The sequence below is a fragment of the Zonotrichia leucophrys genome, chromosome Z (genome assembly GCF_028769735.1).
Source record: "Zonotrichia leucophrys gambelii isolate GWCS_2022_RI chromosome Z, RI_Zleu_2.0, whole genome shotgun sequence".
Taxonomy (NCBI): domain Eukaryota; kingdom Metazoa; phylum Chordata; class Aves; order Passeriformes; family Passerellidae; genus Zonotrichia; species Zonotrichia leucophrys.
In genome coordinates, this window is record NC_088200.1 from 13629742 (window position 1) to 13650305 (window position 20564).

The 20564-nt window shown below is 38.7% G+C and overlaps 1 protein-coding gene across 1 annotated transcript in view; it reads right to left on the minus strand.

Moving 5' to 3' along the window:
• Positions 1-20564, minus strand: part of OXCT1 (3-oxoacid CoA-transferase 1) — an 80882-nt gene that overhangs the window by 56153 nt on the left and 4165 nt on the right. The window contains exons 3-6 of the mRNA XM_064735119.1: positions 19481-19571; positions 8059-8194; positions 3846-3995; positions 2015-2121 (exon numbers count right to left, since the gene is read on the minus strand). Coding sequence (XP_064591189.1) covers positions 2015-2121; positions 3846-3995; positions 8059-8194; positions 19481-19571 — 484 coding nt within the window. The remainder of the gene's footprint in view (positions 1-2014; positions 2122-3845; positions 3996-8058; positions 8195-19480; positions 19572-20564) is intronic.

Below are 20564 nucleotides of genomic sequence, written 5' to 3' on the forward strand. Positions count from 1 at the left end.
GGATTCTCTGACTATCTATGGAAGTACTCCCTGATGCTGTCCCTAATGAGCAAAGCCTCAAGAGAGGTTAGGACCTTTCTTGGACAAAATCTAACCATTGTTCAGTGGTGCAGAATAGTTCACTCAGCATGAAGATGCCTGAAATGAAATCCACCACAACAAGCTGTATGGGACAAAAGATCTACGACCCATGAAGTAGAACTTTAAAAAAACCAAACAGTTTTAAAAGCAGCTTTCTAAAGAAGTTGGTGCCATTCTGAATTCCAGGACAACAACATAGCTTAATGTATGGGAATAGGAAAAAAATTAATGCCAGCCTGTGGTCCAAGTAAGTGTACCTTAAGAACACTTACACTACATCCTCTAAATTTATAAAAGCTCTTAGCTTGACGGCGATTAACAGTTTGGCAGACACACCATGCTACTGGCTTCACACTGTCACAGGAAACAACTATGAATAGGACCACACTGCTGTGAAAGTGGTAGCAAACAGCAAGTTATAAGATGACCCTATGTTTCTCTGTTCTGTGTTATCAGATAATCTTGTCTTATCCAGAAACAGAATAGGTCACTGCTTATCATAAACACATTCCTTTGAGCTAACAATATTCTGTATGGAATAGGACACCAGATGATGATCAGTTTCCATCTTCAGTTAGTTACAGTGGAAGGGAGGAGTCAAGATTTTTAGGTCTTCACTCCAGATGGAAGTAGTATCTGTTATCAGCTGTATTGTGTGAATGTGGGAGACATAACGAAGACTTCTGAAAGGAAAAGCAAGAAGGAAATGGAGAGAGAACAAGAGAACATAAAGAAGAGGGGGAAAGGAGAACACAACCAGTCTTTCCATGGAGAATGAAAGAACTTTTGAGAGGTATCTACTATGCATCAGTATGCATCAGTAGAAAGATACAGGATAAAAGCACACAGAGTAGTGGCTCATGATCAAAGACAAGGCCAAGGGGGGAGAGAGTTTCCTGTATTCAATGTACCAGGCCCTACAGAGAGCCTGGTAGTTTAGCAGCCATCAAATTCATCTGTACACATACCAGAAAGTTCAGCTTTCAGTCAGAAACCGTATTATCTTGCCAATGGGCAAGTCAAGATGCCAAGGGTTGGGCAAAATAAAAACTTAATTATAAATTTTCAAGTATTTTAATTTAGTATTAATTATGTGGCTATATAAATATATATGTATAGATATACACATGAAGGAAAGCATTACTTTATGGGTGTTATTTTGTACACATATTTTTCAGTTGGTTTTCCAACTCCTTAGACTCTCAATCAGCATGTGCTTGTAATAATCTGCACACGGTAATTACAACACTCACCTTTTCATCTGATAGCCATAAGACAAACAAATAAAAACCAGGCATTAAACTTAAGCAAACCTCTCCCCTGCTTCAGTCCAGGCCAAACCAGAACACAAACACAGCAACCCATATAGAAGATTTTCCCAGTACTGCAACATCAAACTTTTCATTGCAAAGATGTTTAAATTCATATGATGCCTTTCCCTACACCACTGGTGATGATGAAATAAACTTTAAACACAGCTTTCTTTAGACAGAATCAGGTTTCCCATCACTGACTGGCCAGTAAACTGACTCAGTTTCCTTCTCTTCTGTTGAGCATGAACCTGTACTTCTTGGGTAAGCCTTTAATTGCTCAAGAAAAAGGACCCAAACTAGCACGAATATTGAAAGAAAGAGAATGTCACTAAGTTTCTCAACAATCAAACAATCATCATAATGACTTTGGTCTGCTGTGCCTCATTTTTAACTATGAATGCTTTACTTTACAGCTATGTTTGAATTCTCAAAAGTCATTAGAAAAAGCAATTACATTTTGGTGTTTTATAGCAGTGTGATTTGACAGTAGGGAAAGACAATATGAAAGAATATGAAATCAGTAAAACATTATTTTCCCATAACACAGGAGACAGGATTCTCCTTCTCATTCATTACCTAAACTGTAAAATAATCTTTTCCCACCAGTAAACAAGTCATACCTGAAAATTATGTTTCCTGCACGATCAGCCTTCCATGCCTTCACAAGAGCAAAATCTCCTGTAATAGATTTCTCGAGAATAAAGTGACGGCCATCAAACTCCCTCACCTATAAAGAAAAGTCCAAATTTGAGATGTAGGTTTCTTACAACAGATATCACATGTAATACTTATTTTAGGGGTTTAACTTTGCAGACTATTATATTTCAGCTTCTTTTTGTACTCTGTACAGTTTTTACTGAAAAGCTGTATGATAACAGAGAGGCATGGAAACCTCAGTTTTATCACAGGCTTTTATAAACCCCAGTTTTATCATAGTGTCTCTAGAGAAACATCATGAGAATCCATATTCCTCCTGCTCCATCTACTGGAATTAGACATGCTTTGTCCTGCACATCTGCCAGCTAATCAAAAACTGAAATGCTAAAGCAGAATTACTGAAAAAGGTCAAAAGCACTGCCCACCACCAAATCCAAAATTAAGTCAATTCAAGAAAGACCTCTCAAATCATGTCATCTAACAGGCTGAGTTTCATTTGGTTTTCCCTGTATTAATGATCAATATTTGGAATGAATGACACTATGCCTGAAGCCAAAATATGGAAGAGGGACAGAGCTAGTCTTTCAGTCCTATATAGAGAGGTGAACGACCACCTCTCTTAACAATGTAGAAGGTAAGAATATACACAAATATTACTTGAGAGCTTTTTAAAGTTGCTGAAAGGGGAAGTATGAGAAAAGTGTATCAGATGTCAGTTTGCCAATACCATAAAAGGCAATCTGAGCCTTTATAAAATTATACTTCAGTGCAAAATGGATGTGGAGAATGGAATCAACAAATCACACTAGTCATGTTTTTAGCACTCCATCATTATTAGACTGAATAAGGGAGATTTTCCCACAAATGTCAAAAGCAAAACAAAATAAGAAAAATGTTATTCAAATTATAAGCTGTTTATTGAACAAAACATTCTTCCAAGTGGTGAAACATCATAATGATGTATGCAGTAAAAAAGTTAAGGGAATATAAAATATTAAGACAACGTATAGATACTGCAAATAGTCATGTATAGAATACATGAAAGCCACGGGTTAGAGTGGAATTACCTTTACCCCAGAAAAGCTCTTGAGGTGAAATTTAATGTTGTATGCAGCCTAATTGGAACACACAATATTAGCCCCACCCATTTCTGCAAGAAACATTACAGCACTGAGACATCCCTTCTCCAAATTCTACATCCAACTTCAAAATGAAACCCTTGCTTCTACCTTGAAAGCCACAGTCTTTTTACTTCTTTGCAATTTTAAAAACTGAGACTAAATTGCATTTCAAATGTTGGGAAATTAATTTCCTGAAATTTGTGTCAACTGAGCTCTTGCATTTAGCATGAGAATGCCCCATTTCTTCTAAGGCTGAAGCTCCATGTGCAGCTGCAGGGCTGCTTACTGCATACTGCACTATGCTTACTGCAATATGCACTATGCAAGGAGCACCTGCCCCATGAACAGGTTTTACTTTGAACTTACTTTGAATACACAGCAAACCTGGTCAAAGAACAGTCACATGAAGAGTAACTCAGCAAGGCAGGCTTCCACTTGGACCAGGTCTTGATGCTAAATCACTCTAGAACTGTAAAAACTTCTTTAACACATCACAGAGGACAGCAGCAAGCAATGGAAGCAAAGCTGATGTCTCTGGTACCACAGACATCCAGTTAAATGAATACAGTAGAGTTAAACTTAACTCCTTCTTAAACACCTGTTTATCTTGTAAATATGTTAGAAATTAATTTTTCAATGCTGAAGCCTTCCTAATGGTGATCAGACCTCTTACCTCTCTTGGCTGGCTGGCAATGGCAATGGTGCCATCTGTGTTGTACTTGATGGGTGCACCCCCTTCCTGCACCAGCGTCCCATAACCAGTACTGGTGTAAAATGCTGGGATTCCTGCTCCTCCTGCTCTAATACGTTCAGCAAGTGTACCCTATGGGAAAACACATTTAAGAAATCATCATTTGGGAACAACAAATCGAACTTTGATGAATGGCTTGCATTAACTTTATTTTATATCCTGTTCATTCCTTCTGCACACAGTAGACAGGTGTGATCATCTATTTCTTCCTCACATTTTAGCTTTCCCATGTGGGACTAGTACTGGATATGGAAAGAAATGCTTGACACACAGTCATGAACTGCTCAAGATGACACTGTCATAAAACCACCTCCCAAATGCCAGGGCCCAGCACTTGGCTATGTCTCCTCTCCTTCAGTTTGTTTACCAACCAGTTATTATTTGTTTCCAGACCAATTATTCTTGAGAATAGTACAGAGTTATTTTTCTCTTTCTCACCCAGCTACATATCCTAGAAGGTTTTTCTTCTCTAACAGATGTACATTTTTCAACATTCTGAGAAAAACTTCAGAGCCCACTCCTAGTCAAAACAGCCAAGCATGGCAGATTGAGAAAGAAAGAGGGAGTCCAGTAATTTGGGTTGCCCGTGCCAAGAATACCAAAAAGCTAACAGAGCAGTTTTTATACTCTCTTTACCCACCCTGCCTGCACTCTTTTCTAAGTCCAGCTATAGTACAGAACGCTAACAGCAAAAACTCCTCATTTGCCTTAATTATGAAGTTATGGCCAAAGATGTGTGTTTGCAGTTCATTAATGTCGTTTCCCAGATTTTTTTTTATATTCTCTTGGATTCAAAGCAAGACAAAAACATCATGATCTATTACCCAGTTTAACAGCCTCTACAACATAGATTTTATTTTCCCCAGTAATCCTGCAAGAAGCACAGTGGCCTCTGGTTAGCTTTCAAAATGGTGGCAAGAGGCATATGCAAACCATGCAATGATACAGAGTCCTGTGTTCTAAGAAGCTTTATCATTTCATGATCTCACCATGATGTCTTCCTTACTGTGCAAGAATAATACAAAAATCTCCCATTTTGCCTAAGGTTATACCATACTATTTTAGGAAAGACTATTTTTCTTGACACAATTGACACAAATATTTCAAATCCCCACATCTCCTAGCAAGCAATTAATTCACCTTACTGTTTCCCCTTATATACTGTAGACCCATTAATTCCATGCTGGATCTACGTAACTTATCTGTAGCCACAGAGCCAGCTGCATGTCTAAGGAGTTCATGGTCACCTAGGTGCAAGTGCTGAACATTAAATAGGAAGGAAAAAATGCATTGTGAGATTTGTGACGTTTGAAACATCAGACATGACAAGTGTCTGGCTATTTTCAGGTCTGCTGACTGGGTATAAAAGGAACTGCTCCACTCATGTCTGTAATTCTAAGAAACATTCTCTCACAACATCCTCATAGGCAAGCTCAGGTAGAGTGGACTACCTAGATGAGAGGGCAGTGAGGTGAATTGAGAACTGGTTGAATGGCAATCCCAGAACATTACAATCAGTGGCACAGGATATAGTTGGAGGCCTGTTACTGGTGGTGCCCCCAGGTGTCAATACAGGGCCCAGTATCGTTTAACATTTCATCAATGGCTTGAAGGAAGGGCAGATGCCTCCTGAGCACGTTTGCTGATGACACAAAGCTGGGAGGGGTGGCCAATACCCCAGAGAGCTCTGCAGCCCTTCAGAGGGACCTTGGCGGGCTGGAGAGATGGGCAGAGAAAAACGATCTGAAATTCAGTACAGGAAAATCCAAGGTCCTGCACCTGAGGGGGAATGATCCCATGCACTCTACAGGCCAGGGGCTGGCCTGCTGGGAAGCAGCTCAGAGAAGAAGGACCTGGGAGTCCTGGTGTCCATGAGCCACCAGTGTGTCCTTGGGGCCAAGGCCAGTGGTGTACTGAGGTGCATCAGGAAAAGCATCTTCAGCAGGAGATGGGAGCTTCATTGTGGGAGCTGACTCTGCCCCTCTACTGAGTCCTGGTGAGGCCGTGTCTGGACTGCTGTGTCTAGTTCTGGGCTCCTCAGGACAAGAGAGAAATTAACTCCTGGAGATGATCCTGGAGTGAAGAGTAACAAAGATGCTTAAGGGAATGGAGCATCTCTCTTATGAGAAAAGGCTGAGGGAGTTGGGCCTGTTCAGCCTTGGGCAGAGGTGACTGAGAAGGGACCTTATCAATGCCTGTAAGTATCTGAAGAAGGGAGGAGGGACCAGGTTCTGTTCAGGGGTCCTGAGCAACAGGACAAGAGACAAAGGACAGATGCTGATGCATGGGAAGTTCCATCTGAACATGAGGAAGAAATTCTTTACTGTGACATTGGCCACACACTGGAACAGGTTGCCCAGAGAGGTCGTGTAGTCTCCTTTACTGGAGATATTCAAGCAGCACCATCTGAACACATCTTGTGCCATGTGCTCTGAGATGACCCTACTTGGGCAAGGAGGTTGGACCAGATGATGTGCTGTGGGTCCTTCCAACCTGACCCATTCTGTGATTCACAAGAGAGGGAGCTCAAGATACCAATCTTAATGAAAACTTAACACAGTTGTTTTCCTCCGAAATTTATATAAACATATGTTTAAGGCCCAAATTTTATGTGTCACCTTTGAAAATGCCACACAGTAACATGCTGTAGTCTCTGAATTTAGAACACCAACTTCACAGAAGTTGATCTCAATAGAACATAACTGACATCAATGATTTTAGGATCTCATTGCGTTCATGCTATTTGGGTAGCTTGGCAGTGCTAAAATAATTAAAAATATGGTGCTAAAAAGTAAAGTTTTAAATTTGCTTATAACAGTACACAAAGAATAATTTCACTAAGAGTTAATGAACAAGCCAAAAAGGGTTTTATCTCACAATGAATGAAATCTCCGAATTTGATTCCTGCCCACTAGATGGCAGGCATTGCACATGCAACATCCCCAAAACCTACCACCAAGATGGGAACAGAGCAGCTTCTTGACTTCCTTCCTTTATACGGGGCCACAGTACTGAGCATAGTTTATGCCTTTTTCTACCATCTCCACATGTGTGTGTATATATTTAAACATATTTTTATATATATATTTAAAGCTTCAGATTAATATAATGTATTAATAATTAATTAATTCCATTAAAGGAATCCACACAAATAACACACAGTCAGTTCTTAACAGATGCATGACCCTAAGATGGTGTATTGGCTTTGCAAGGTTTTGGTAGCTGGCGGGGTGGTTTCTGTGAGACTATGCCAGAAGTTTCTCCCAGTGTCCAAAGAACCAGTGCCAGCTGGCTCCAAGACTAAGCCCTTCAGCAACAGTGGTAGTGCCTCTGGGACAGCATATTGAAGAAGGAGATCTTCTTGCACTGATGTAAGTGCATCCAGAGCAGAGAGGAGTGTGAATATGTGAGAGGAACATATTCTGCAGGCATCAAGGTGAGTGAAGGAAGAGGGTCAGGAGCTGCTCCAGGTGCCAGAAAAGAGATTCCCCTGCAGCCTGTGGCAAGACCATGGTGAGGCAGCTGTGCCCCTGCAGCCCATGGTGGGCCACAAAATCCACCTGCAGCTCCTGAAGGATCCCACACCCGAGCAGGTAAATGCCATAAAAAAGGCTGTGACCCCTGGGAAGCCCATGCTGGAGCAGGCTCCTGGCAGGACCTGTGGCCCCAAGGAAAGAGGAGCTCACACTGGAGCAGGTTTGTTGGTAATACTTGTGACTCCGCAGGGAATCCACACTGGAGCAGGAAGAAGGTAGGGGTAAAGTGTATGTAGGGGAAGGTGGTGTTAAGATTTGGTTTTACTTCTCTTAGCCCACTCTGATTTGACTGATATAAGGTAAGTTCCCAAAGATGAGTCTATGGTGCCCAAGATCCTAACTGGTGAGTGATCTCTCTCTTATTTCAACCCATGAGTCTGTTGTTATATTTTCTCCTCTCTGTCCAGCTGAGAGGAGTTAAGAGTGAGATTTTGGTGAGCACCTGGAATCCAGTCAGGGTCAGCCCGCCACACATGGCAAGTGTCTTCTGCATACAAGGAAAGCATTTCGATTGCAAAAAATTTTTAAAGAGCACTTAGGCATTATTCTACTCAATATTTTAGATTAAAAGAAACCACACTCTTAGAGACACTCCTTACCTGTGGTGTAAGCTCAACTTCAAGCTCACCAGATAAATACTGGCGTTCAAACTCAGCGTTCTCTCCAACATACGATGACACCATGCGTTTTATCTGCTTTGTCTGAAGCAGAAGACCAAGTCCAAAATTGTCAACACTGTGTAGAAAATGCAAAAAAACAGACAAAACAGTTTTATTGTAAAAAAAACACTTGATAAGCTGTAATGACTTAACAAAAAAGGACAGAGTTATCTCCCCCACACATAACGAATTGAAGACAAAAAACAAATTCCAGCCTTTACAGGGTAAAGCATCAAAGCTACAATTAAAATTTAATATTTCAGTTTTCAGACCTCATCTCTTCCAAGGCACAGAATACATCCAAAAAGTTCCAGTTAAATTCATTTCACATGTTAGCAGCCAAAAATACCCGCTTGACAAGTGGTGTTATTTTACATATCTGATCCTTCAAAAAGCCTTACCAAATTAATAAAAAGTCAGAAATGGCTTTGAGTGAACAAAGACATATTTTTGTTTACACTCCTGCTCACTGTGAAAAAGACAAGTGATTGCTTAGCATCCCAAGGAGAAAGGCATATTGATATTTATAATGCTAGTTTCTATATGAGGTAAGAGAATTTTTGTATTTAAATTTTCTTATAATAGTAAATAATTAAATCTCTTACTAAATAACCGCCTACTCCAACAAAGGATTTTGTCACTACAAACAAGATCTTCTTGTCTACGTCAACTGAAACTGAACGCCAGAGATGCTATATAACATTTTTCTTGCGCCAGTGCTTCTAAAATTCTGATATCCTTCATTATGTTTGTATGCTATACTGTGTACTTCTGGATTAGAAACATTTTTCAGGAGTTCCTGCAACCAAGGTTTCTCTGTAAAAAATGCTACTTCAATTCAAGGAAATACGAGGAAAACATATAAATATGGAAATAAACATAGATGATATTATAAAGACATGTTTCTTTCACTTTTCCAGCCTATTATGCAGGATGCCGGCAGACTGGTACATGTGTGTGAAGCTCCTCCACATTTATACTGGTCTCTGAATGATATAAGCACAGAACTCAGACCTTCCAGTCCCTCTACAAAAAAGATGCCATGATGCAGAATTACCTCACAAAAAATGTGTATCTGCCATGAGTTGGCTCAATTCAATATGACTTAATTATCCACACAATGGCTTGACATTTCAGTATAAGAAATACAGAAAAATATTAAAATAATCTTTGAAGTTATCAATCATTAGCCCTTTGTAATTAACACACACATGCTTACAATATATGAATACTGTTGAAAACACCCTTCCTAAAGAAGAGCTCCAAAGCAAGACCAGATTAAAAAACTTTACTATTATGCAGTATTCATTTTCAAATATAAATGTGGAAATGTTTGCCAGCCCCAGCACAGACTGCAGTGCTGCAGGTGAAGGGAGAGGGGCTGAGTGAGCGGGACCAGCACCAGCTCTTCCTCTCCCTCCACAATACTCTGAGGGCTGCATGGACAGACATGCAGCCCCAGTGCCTTCGCAACTGCATGCATCATGAGCACTATTTTAAGGTTAGGACTATTTTAGGAGGTGGCCCACTTCAGTGCATACTCAAGCATTTTGGAAACAGGAATAAGAGGAAGTGAAACAAGCTTCTCTGACCTGGTTCTCTTAATTTATTCTTTGTTCTCTAGATACAAAATAATGTGATTTATTATAAAAGCTCGCTCCACTCTCCAACTCTGACCAATTAAAAAAAAATTTAAAATCTAACCATGATGCAACTTCCAAAATGTTCTGGTGCCAAAGCCTTGGGACTAAAATGTGCGTTGCTTAGAAACAACCCGTGTTTCTAACCCACCACAAGAAAAAAATCCTCCAGCTTGAAACTAGAAGAGCTAAGAATAGAGAAGAAAGAGGAGTCTTGTGGGCAAAAGAGATTACAAAAAAAAAAATAAAATTAAATTAAAAGCCAGAAATTCCTGTATAGATTAATTCAAAGCAAGACAATTCCTCTCACATGAAAACTATCTAACCCTTACATCTCATTGTAAAAGGTAGTAAACAAATGTAAAAGACCAGTCAACATTTGTGTGAAGCTCCTCACATTTATTTTGGTTTCTGAATTATATAAGCAGAGAACTCAGTTGAACAGGTTGGTGTAATTATGGCACTGTGTGGCAAAAGTGCAGAATTGAAACAAAACTGTACAGTGCTTTTAGTGCAAGAACAACAGGAAGCTTCCAGAACTGCTTGCAAGCCAGAGTTTGCCCATCAGTTAGGTGGTTAACACTGCTCTTATCATTACAAACCTTGGAAGTTACCAAATAGAAAAACCAAATTCTGCATGAAGACAATGAAATACTGTGTGCATTGGTGTAAGAAAGGATGGCAAGAGAGGGCCATGAGCAGATTTGTAACAGTTAAAGAAATTTCTCCTTCATTTCACTAAGATCCATAATCCTTGCTCCTACATTCTCAGAAACAGCTACTGAAACCATATTGTCCTTAATAGGATTTTGCATATCATCCTGCATGATTCCATGTGGATACACTTGATTTCCTGATCTACTACTGTGAGGTATCTTCTACCAAATGAAACTGTAGTTATGAAGAAATTAAGCAGAAAGTTCCACAAAGGTTATCCTGCCACACTCACACTTTCTTACTCTTCTCCTCAAATGTAGCAAATTTGTTCAAAAACAAAATTGCTGTGAGGATCTGTTATTGAGCATACAACAAGGTCCTATTTACCTAGCACAATGAGTACAGGAATTTCACCTTTCAAAAGTCATGCACTAGGAGGTTCTGCCTGCCTGGTAACACAAAATTACTTCAACTCCCACATGCATTTAATCTTCAGAGCAACAGCACAAAATCCTGTTGCCATTACTCATATAGGGTTTTTTAAGATGTACATTTCTTGAAAGAAAATACACTGCAATCCATCTCCTTTGAGGATGCAATCTGTATTTAGGCTTCCAGCTAAAATAACCCTTCTGCCTTCATGTGCATCAGTTTCCATGTCCCTTCAAAAACCCATCTTGAACACTTCAGCGTATTTCATATTTCCTGTTTTTCTCTTACATGTTAATGTCCCAAGAAACACACATTTCACACAGAAACAATGTTCTCACTCTTATTTTCCCTACCCTTTGATTTTCATGTGACATCTCTATCCAAGATTACAACTTTCTAAAACCTCTGGTTTATGGATACTTCTTTCAATGTAACAGTTCTATGGCAATTTTAAATTATTAGTTCTTCCTTGCTGTCTTTTGCTGCTTTCTTGATCAGGTTGTTTTAAGCAAAGAGCTTTTTGAACTTTTCAGCTTTGATTATGTTTACCCTCAACATGTTACCTATAAAGATTTGCCTTGCAGGCTACACTCCTATCAAACAGCAACCATAGAAAGAAAAAAAAAATAAATCTTTACTGAGTGCATGAAAAGAATATACCCCATACACCTATTTCAAAAGCTGGATTCAGTCCTTTACAAATTAAAACAAAGGTAAATGCAATGAAAATATGCTGCCCTAGATAGGAAGGAAGAAGGTGTGGTAGAAGTTGACATAGTTGTTATGAGTGCAGTCAGAAAAGGGAAAGTACACATTAGTGCTAGACACTGAATGCATTTTTATCTTCAGATATGTTTGGATTTCTAGAAGTTTGCCCATTCTGTATTAAGATGAAAAGTGAATCAATAAAATACATGAAGTCCATATAGGAAAAGAAAACTAGGCATTAATTAAGGATATCAGTGACCCAAGTTACCCCAAACTATTGATATAGACAAGAAAAATTAAGAAGCTCTGATTGTCTAGCAACACGTTCATTCTAGTTGTTTTGTCCCTGTCAGATCTACAAAACTTCCTGACAAAAACTATGTCTGCCTTTTCTAATTTAAAAAATTCACCAAATATGACTCCCAGACAGATCTAGCCCACACATCTCCAGTGTACTGGAAGTAGTCAAAGACAACATGTCGGTACTTTACTGCAGATAAACAATAATCTACTTCACTCAGCCCTTCTTCTTTGGTGCCTCAAACATCACAGGAAGAACAGATTACCTAACTTTCCAATCTGATAAAAAGCCTCACACACCAACAAGCCCTACACAGCCTGATGAAGCAGGAAATAAAAATTTGCATTCTTAAACAGAAAAAAATGGCTACTTGGAATGTCACACACTCTGGCACAAAATACACAATGGCTTATTGTTGGGGGGCTGTGTAAAAGGAAACATCACAAGACAATTACAACTCTCCCCTCTCTCTGCCTTTGTAAAGATATTTGTTTCTAAAACATGTGGGTGTGGTCAGAACAGACCAGCTGCCTTTACTGGATGGAAAGCAGCATCAATTAGAATGAGGGTCTCCTTCTAGACTTCTTAAAGAGATAGCCTCCTCTACTAATTGTTCACAGATTCTCCAGAAGCTGATATTCCTGGGAGATTACACATGACCAGAAATTGTTAGTTATGAAATATTAAAAGGAATACATTGAGTTTTGGAGAATTAAAATATGTTGATCAAGGAGCTAACATGATGCACCCCCTGATCTTCCTTCTCTCATAAGCTGTGAACTGGAAGGATAGGAGAGTAAAACTACACCACCCCTGAAGACTACAGATTGAGAAGGAAAAGCATGCAATGAGAATCCTGTGGCAAGGCTCCACCTCAGACAGAAACTAAAGTTTCTGCAACTAGCTGTTGCTGCCAAAAAATGCATATAAATGGTTGGTTCTACTCCAGGAAAACATTTTATATAAAGATACCAGTCAGCTTCTGGAGATAGACAGGCAGGCTTTTTAGGTTACAAGTGTTACATAATGAAGCATGAAACTTGATAACAGACGGACCTGTTCCAGAGCTAGAAATTTTCTTGGCAACAGGCTAGGGGTGAGGAAAGGAACCAATTTCCTCTGACATTCTCCATGTAGAAGATGAGAGGCTGATTTTATTTGCAACTTCAGCTTTTCAGTCTTCAAAAGGATTTGCTCCGAGTTACATGCAATTATGCCTTCTGATAGGTCCACAATTCTTAAGGAAGACCAGATATGCTTCCCAACTAAAAGGAATGCATCAATCACTGCCTGTGTGGCATTTCTTAGCAGCAGAGTCTTAAGCTTTCAGGCTTGCAGGGGTGCCTGACTATAGTATGAAACTTTACCAACATGAAAGTTATGTGGACGGAGGTACCACCTGAGTTCTAGGGACATACATTCTTAGGTCCACAAAAATAAAGTATAATCCTGGCTGCAACAGAAAGATCCTTAACGGCCTTTGTGCAGAAAATTAATAAATGCCTACTGATGGTGTTTCTTGGAAGACACTGAACAAAAGTGAAGGCACACCCAGGGCAAAATTAATGCAGATAATCATATAATAGTTCATTATACATTATACCACATGGGAAAATGTCCTAGGAAAAGAAGGTGCCTGAAGACAGTGTCAAGGCATTTGGCTAAAGTCAAGAAACAACAAGGCAAATAGGCATTATATCTCTGAATAATTTACCTTTCTGTGAGCTGAATCTGTTTTTCTCTGTCTGTTAACTCCTATTCCTCATCTTGTTATCATTTTTTTTTGGTACCCTTTGGGAAGTGAGGGACAGAGAAGGAGAAACACAGTGTCATCTGAGCTGGCTCTTTAGTAGCCTTACAGATGGGGAAATTATGGTGGGACATAGTGTCATTGTCATGAGCCAGCTGTAAGATAGGGGAGGGGAAGGGGAAGGGGAAGGGGAAGGGGAAGGGGAAGGGAGGGAAGGGGAAGGGGAAGGGGAAGGGGAAGGGGAAGGGGAAGGGGAAGGGGAAGGGGAAGGGGAAGGGGAAGGGGAAGGGGAAGGGGAAGGGAAGGGAAGGGAAGGGAAGGGAAGGGAAGGGAAGGGAAGGGAAGGGAAGGGAAGGGAAGGGAAGGGAAGGGAAGGGAAGGGAAGGGAAGGGAAGGGAAGGGAAGGGAAGGGAAGGGGTTGTGGAAGATCACAAAGCCTTGTGTACAAACTGGCATTCCTGAGCCTTACTCTCCCTCTACTCCTTCTCTGCAGTGTCTGCATTGGACCCTTGTCTTTATGCTACTGAAGTATTCTCATGGGAACTCTGTCCTCTCTGCTCTCATAACTTCTTTTTGAGTCTCACAGCAAAATGGCAGTATTGTTCCTCCACCATCCTCCTCCAAAAATGCTCTTCTGCTGTCACAGTGATGGGTGCAGGCATATAGGCCAAGTCCATGCAAGGCAGATAATTTCTCGAGAGGAGAAATACCACAGATTGCGTGGTTACATCAGCAGCAGTCTCCCCTCTCCGCCTTCCTTTCTGGTATGAAATGGTGTACTGTGTTTCTATAATAGCAAGTCAAACAACTCTATTCAGAATGTCTAAAATGTACCATATTTTTCCTTCACAGAGAAGGTATATCGTATAGAACTAATCTGATAAATATTTAAATTTCATCATGAATGCATCGCACTTCAAAAGTCCCCAAGCCAAAAGACAGATTTCACTTTGTCATTTCTACAACCAATCCGTCAACCATTGTTGAGTTAATTTGTCATCACAACCAGAAAGTTTTCTCCACAGCTGATTTCTCAATAGTTCCACGTAGTACAAAGATAGAACAACCTGCCCTGCCAAAATCCTAAATCACCTCCACACTAAAATTAGCTAGATGACCTAGGCAGATTTTCAGGGATTTGCAGTTCAAACAGTGTCAGCAATTTAACAGCTCTAATAAAGCACTTGATTAGATTTTTTTAAGGAATGCAGACAGTTTAGAGAAAAAATCAAATTCAAATAATCAAATTCACTGAAAATATATAGTCTCCTGATTTTGGCAATTTGCCATGTGCAGGATTTTACATAATTCCACTCTTCTCTCTCTACCAAGAGAGGTAAGAATCACAGGTGGCCTTCTTTTTAATATCTGAAAATATATCGAATTTGGGATATTTGAAGAATTTCTTATAAATATACAAAAATGACACACACAATGTAAGACACTCTGAGCATCACCTTGATCCCATCTCTGTGTACATACAAGGCGTTTTGCCTGTTCCACAGACATTTTCAATTACATTTTAACTTTCTGGACCAAGAGATTATCTAATTTGTACCACTAAAACGACTCAATACTTAATACTATATGGAAAAAACTTCACAACCTTCTGTGAATTTAAAATGCAATTTCCACGTGATGGTCTTTTTTTACATACACATTTACATTTGAATGTTTTTAGTAAGCATAAGTAATATTAAGACAGACAGACATATAGATATATAGATATTTTAGTAACAGTAACAGTGGAATTAAGCCACATGAGTTACATGCAAGAAAAACCATGCAAAATCCACAGCAAAGATGGCAGACACATTCTGGTTTTAACAGAAATGTACCATTCAAAGCAACAACTGAAAAATGAGATAACCTTAAACTTTACCTTACAGAACATTTATCAAACCTGTCTTAAATCCAAATTATTTAATTGTGAAGAATATAAAGATACATTTTATGCTTTAGAATATGGGGTGCAGTAAGTTTACCACTGCATCTGATCCCACAGATACTGTCTTTTGGGGATCTGGGAACTACAAATAGCCCAATCCATTAGGAAAACAAGAGTATTTTTCTTAACAGAGCTAAGTAATGGCATTCAGGCATCATGCTCAAAAGTGCAAATGCTTATCTCAAAGTCATCTTTTCCTTCCTAATGCATAATATTGTAACATTAAAAGACCTCCAAAAAGAATACAGAGACCAAAGGTTCACAAAGCTGATAATGCCTTATAAGAACACAGTCTGAACCAGTGATAATCTGACAGATGCTGTCAGTCTTCTTTCAGATGATCGCCCAGGTGATAAGCAGTTATGATCTTAACCGTGACTTCTCTGCTTTTAGTGTAAGTGAAAACCTTTTATTCAAAACTACTACATTCAAAAAGGATGCATTTTTAAGTCTCAAAACCAGACAAAACCAAAATTTGATAAAACAATCAGACCACACACACAGTTATCACAAACAATAGGCTTCACTTCCAGTCTGCAAAATTCAGCCTATTCAGGTGGTAGATACAATGTTAATTTCAGGATGTGATTATAGCCAAAATTATTTATCTGTTTTATTAAGCACAATTAATTAAAAAAAATAATTTCATGCACTTTTTTTTAACTTTCATTTAAAATATTTGGCTATGTTTATAGTTTTTGTTGCAACACAGGCCCTGAAACAACAGGTAGCCTGCATTAGAAAGTCTTAGTTGAGCCAAAGCTGAGCCTAATTTTAGCTGAGCCAAAACATCCAAGTCCCAAGTTCCAAGCAACCTCCAATCAGAATGCAACAGGATACCACGAAGTCACTTGGAGATGAGAAAACAACCAAAAAGGTATGGTATACTAATCACAGCTATTTTGGGAATTTACTGAACCAATGTTTAAAATGAGATTTTAAAATTTTATTTATTTATCAATTCATTTACTTTCATTTATTTACTATTTTGAAATATTTTTATTAATTTTAATACTGGGAAATCTGGAATGAATCAAATTAAAATAAGAATGAAGAAAATTCATAATAAAATGGATTTTGGTTGCCCACTGAGACGGAATACTCTCAATTTAAAGGGCTTACAAAAACACAGTGTAAATAAAGCATTTACAGTATGAACAACATAAGCAAAACAAGTTATAGGAGAAGGTGTGAGAGGATGTATTTTGAAGCACACCTATCTGTCGCAGTTATCTTGCACTATTGCCCGGGTTCACGAGCTTCAGCTTCCCCTGCAGCAAGTTGTGTAAATACCAGAGGTACTGGATATTTGAACTGCTTCACTTTCAAACACTTTGCCTTGTTTGGCTTGGCAAAAGAGTAACTGCTCTTAAAGGTGCTGTTTCGCTGGCCAGCACACAGCATGAGCACGGGCACAATGTGCAGCAGCAGGCAGTAAGCTGAGCACCCCATCACACTACTGTACAACTTGTCATTGAAAAGCCTTAAAGAGGCCAAAACCAAGACTTCACTTGCCAGCAATTACATGATTTGAAAAAGTTTTTGCAGAAGGAATCTCCTCCCAATTACACTGCAGTACAGAACAGTAAGTAGAATGTGAACTTGTGAACATCCTACTCCTTTGAAGTTGTTTCCAGACATTGCCAAGCATTTCTAGGCTCTGCTGAACCTTGTTTCCAGCTAAAAAAGTTGGCAAGAACACTTCAGGACTTCCTAATTACTGCTCTCCCTCAGATGTAAGTGAATCGCTGTCTCCACTGCTGCTATTTTAGTTATAAACAGACAGCCCTGTAACATTCCATGGTTCTCACATATTGAAAGGCATGTGACTTAATCCATGCAGCTGCACTGCTCTCCAGAATAGGCTGTCTGTCCGTGCACTTGGCTCCTTCCCTGCTCCAATTACAAGCTGCCTGCTAACCCCTGCAGGACAAGAAAACCTGACCACAACCAATTACCTCCTATTTGCTGGAAGAGCTGGGGAGAAGAAAGCAGCTGCAGTCAAGAAACTGAAACACAGCCAGGCATCAACTGCAACACAAGGTCACCGAAGAAAAGCACACTAAACAATATGGCAATTTGAAAGTGGCAAATTACTCATTCCACAAAGTGCCTGACACCTCAACATTACAGGAACAATTGACCCTTGGAATACAACTGCTGTAGGATTGCTGTCCTCCTTCATTTGTAAAAGCATTTATTGATGTTCCAATATTTGATAATACCACCAAACTTTTGGACATGGTATTAGAAGATGCTAAGAAGACACATGGTATTAGAAAAGCATGCTTTTTTATAGGCTAATTAGAAGATTAGAAATTGTATCAATTGCTGTTATGTGAATTCTGACTTTATTTCTGACAACAGTTGTTTTAACCTGGTTCCCAAACACTACCATAATAGGCTAAATTCCACATAGTAGTAATACAGTAAATACAAAGATAGATTAAACAGTTATTTTATTATTATTTAAATTTCAAAATAAATTATACTGTCCAACAGAAGAGCAAAACCTGTATTTTTACAAACTAGACTTTTATAAAAAATTCTAGATGCCCTTGAGCATTTTCAAATTGTTACACTGTTCTGTGAGGAACTCTCCAGGCTTTCATGAATGTTATGCAAAACTAATTTCAAGAAACAGGAATTAAATTTTGCTTTCCTGCCAGCAGCCAGTGGAAATTTTTACAGAAATCACTTCCACCTCAAAATCCAAAGAATTTTCAGGAAAGTTAACATTATTCCAACATAAATTAATTCTAACCTATAACACCAGAAACTATATTCAGAATACAATACAAAATGTCTTCCTTTTCATCCTATTCCACAGTGCTCCTCTTTCTGCCTTTACTCATATTCAGACTTTCACCTCCCCTTCAGGAACATCCGTTCAGCCTCTCTATCTGCAAATATATGTGTGTTATTCAAAAATAAGACTATGAGAGAAGTTAATGATCTCTATTCTAGTGCTTGACCTTTCCATGCAAAATTATTTCTTTCTTTCTTTCTTTCTTTCTTTCTTCTTTTTATCATCCACCAGAAACTGTTTCCCACAAGATTCTAAGGAGCTTAAGTTTGACTGTGTATGTACCAAATACCAAAAAAAAAAATCTGTTATCCAATAAATGTGCAATTAATATTTTACATATTAATATTTTTATTTAATTTAATTTATATTTTCATCAATGCACTTCAACAGAAGTGGCTGTAGTTACGTATATGGGGATCATTAGATATTGTGGAGCCTATATATATCTATATTGTGGAGGTATAAGGCATTAGGTATTGTGGAGCTTATTATGTAACTATAATGAACAGTTTAAAAATTAGCCTGAATGAGAAGATGAGAAATTAAACATGAAAGAAGTACTCTCAATTTCAACCCCACATGAATTTAAGGGGCAAACATTTAAAAACATTCATCAAAAATCTGAACACTCATTAAAGAGACTCTCCATTCATTCATCATAGGTATTCTCTGCTGGTTTTGTGTTGCTTGGATTTTTTTTTAAAGTAACAAACACAGTAAGAGGGTCAGAAAGCACCAAACTGAGTTTAAAAATATATACCCATTTGGAACTTCACAAAAAACCATACACACAAAATCACTGATACTAGATTTAAAGCCTCTCAGTTAGATTTTCCAGTTATAGCCAACCAGTTAAATACACAAAAATTTAAATAAAAATATTATAGTAATATAACTGCAACTCTACACCATGACAATTGGTCCTTGACAAAGTCGAGTATACACATAGTACTGAGCTTCCTGGACTCCTTCCAAAAATAACACTTTCAAACAAGCTGTCTGGTTAATATAAAATTATGATGTTGAAAAGAAAGATATTTTTAATATATATCAGCCTTTTCACATAATTGGAATTTTTAGTCTGTACTTATTAAACCACAGACATATGAATACCTACCCTGCATTGTTACTGACTGCTGTTATTCCCTTTACCCCAGTCTTCAGTAAACCCCCAATGAGGTTTTCAGGAATCCCACACAATCCAAAACCTACACAAAATAAAAAAAAAATATTTATTATGTGACAAGTGTTTGAAAGAACATAGAATGTTTAGAAGTATGGGAATTAAAAATCTGTTCTGAGAAACTCCTTAGTCAATTAAATAAATCAACATTTCCAGAAAGACTTGCTCTGGGAGTACCGGAATCTCCCACTCACCCGACACTTCCCAGTTTGGAGAAAGCTCTTTACCCATCAGAGTGGGCTTTTAGGGAAGTGCTCCACATGGCTCTCCACATGTGTCCTCAACCCTGTACCCATTATTCCTCCTTCTCTTTCTACCCATTCAACCTTCCTATCTCTGCTGCACATCCCATTGCTTAGCCTGTGTAATTAGGTGATAAAAGTGCTGAGTCTGAAGGGAGTCTGAACACCCTTGGGAGGATATCTGCCTGGAATCACAAAAATCTAGATCTCCACCAAGGCACAAGAGCCTCACACTGCCAATTGAGAGACTCCAGCACCTCTAAAACGAAATACCATGTCACACTACAAGGACTACCTTTTCACAGAATCACCCCTCAGTGAAGACCCCCTCAGATCTTCAAGGCCAACCTATCTTGGCCTCAAATCTTCTTTTCTTCATGAATTAGCAACAACAACAAAAACAAACATAATTCCTGCAGAAGGAATTTTGCCTCATTATATATCTCCATTGAAGTGTTTTGCAATCTTACGTTCATTCCTTCTGCAATATCAAAACAACTTAAGAAACAGTTAAATCACTTTTTTCTAAATGCAGATGGAACAGCCTGAAATTGTGGAAAGCATCTACAATATCTAAAAGCTCAAGTCACAGTGAAAGTTAGTATGATGCAACTTCTTGACTCTACTGGAAATGCCACACATAAGCATTAAGTGCAACATAGATAAGTATTATCTTCACTTCCTAACACAGAAACAGGTTAGGCAGTTGGTTAAAGGTCACAGAGACCCAGAGACTGTGCAGGATACAGAGAATGCAAACATAAAATAATCAAACC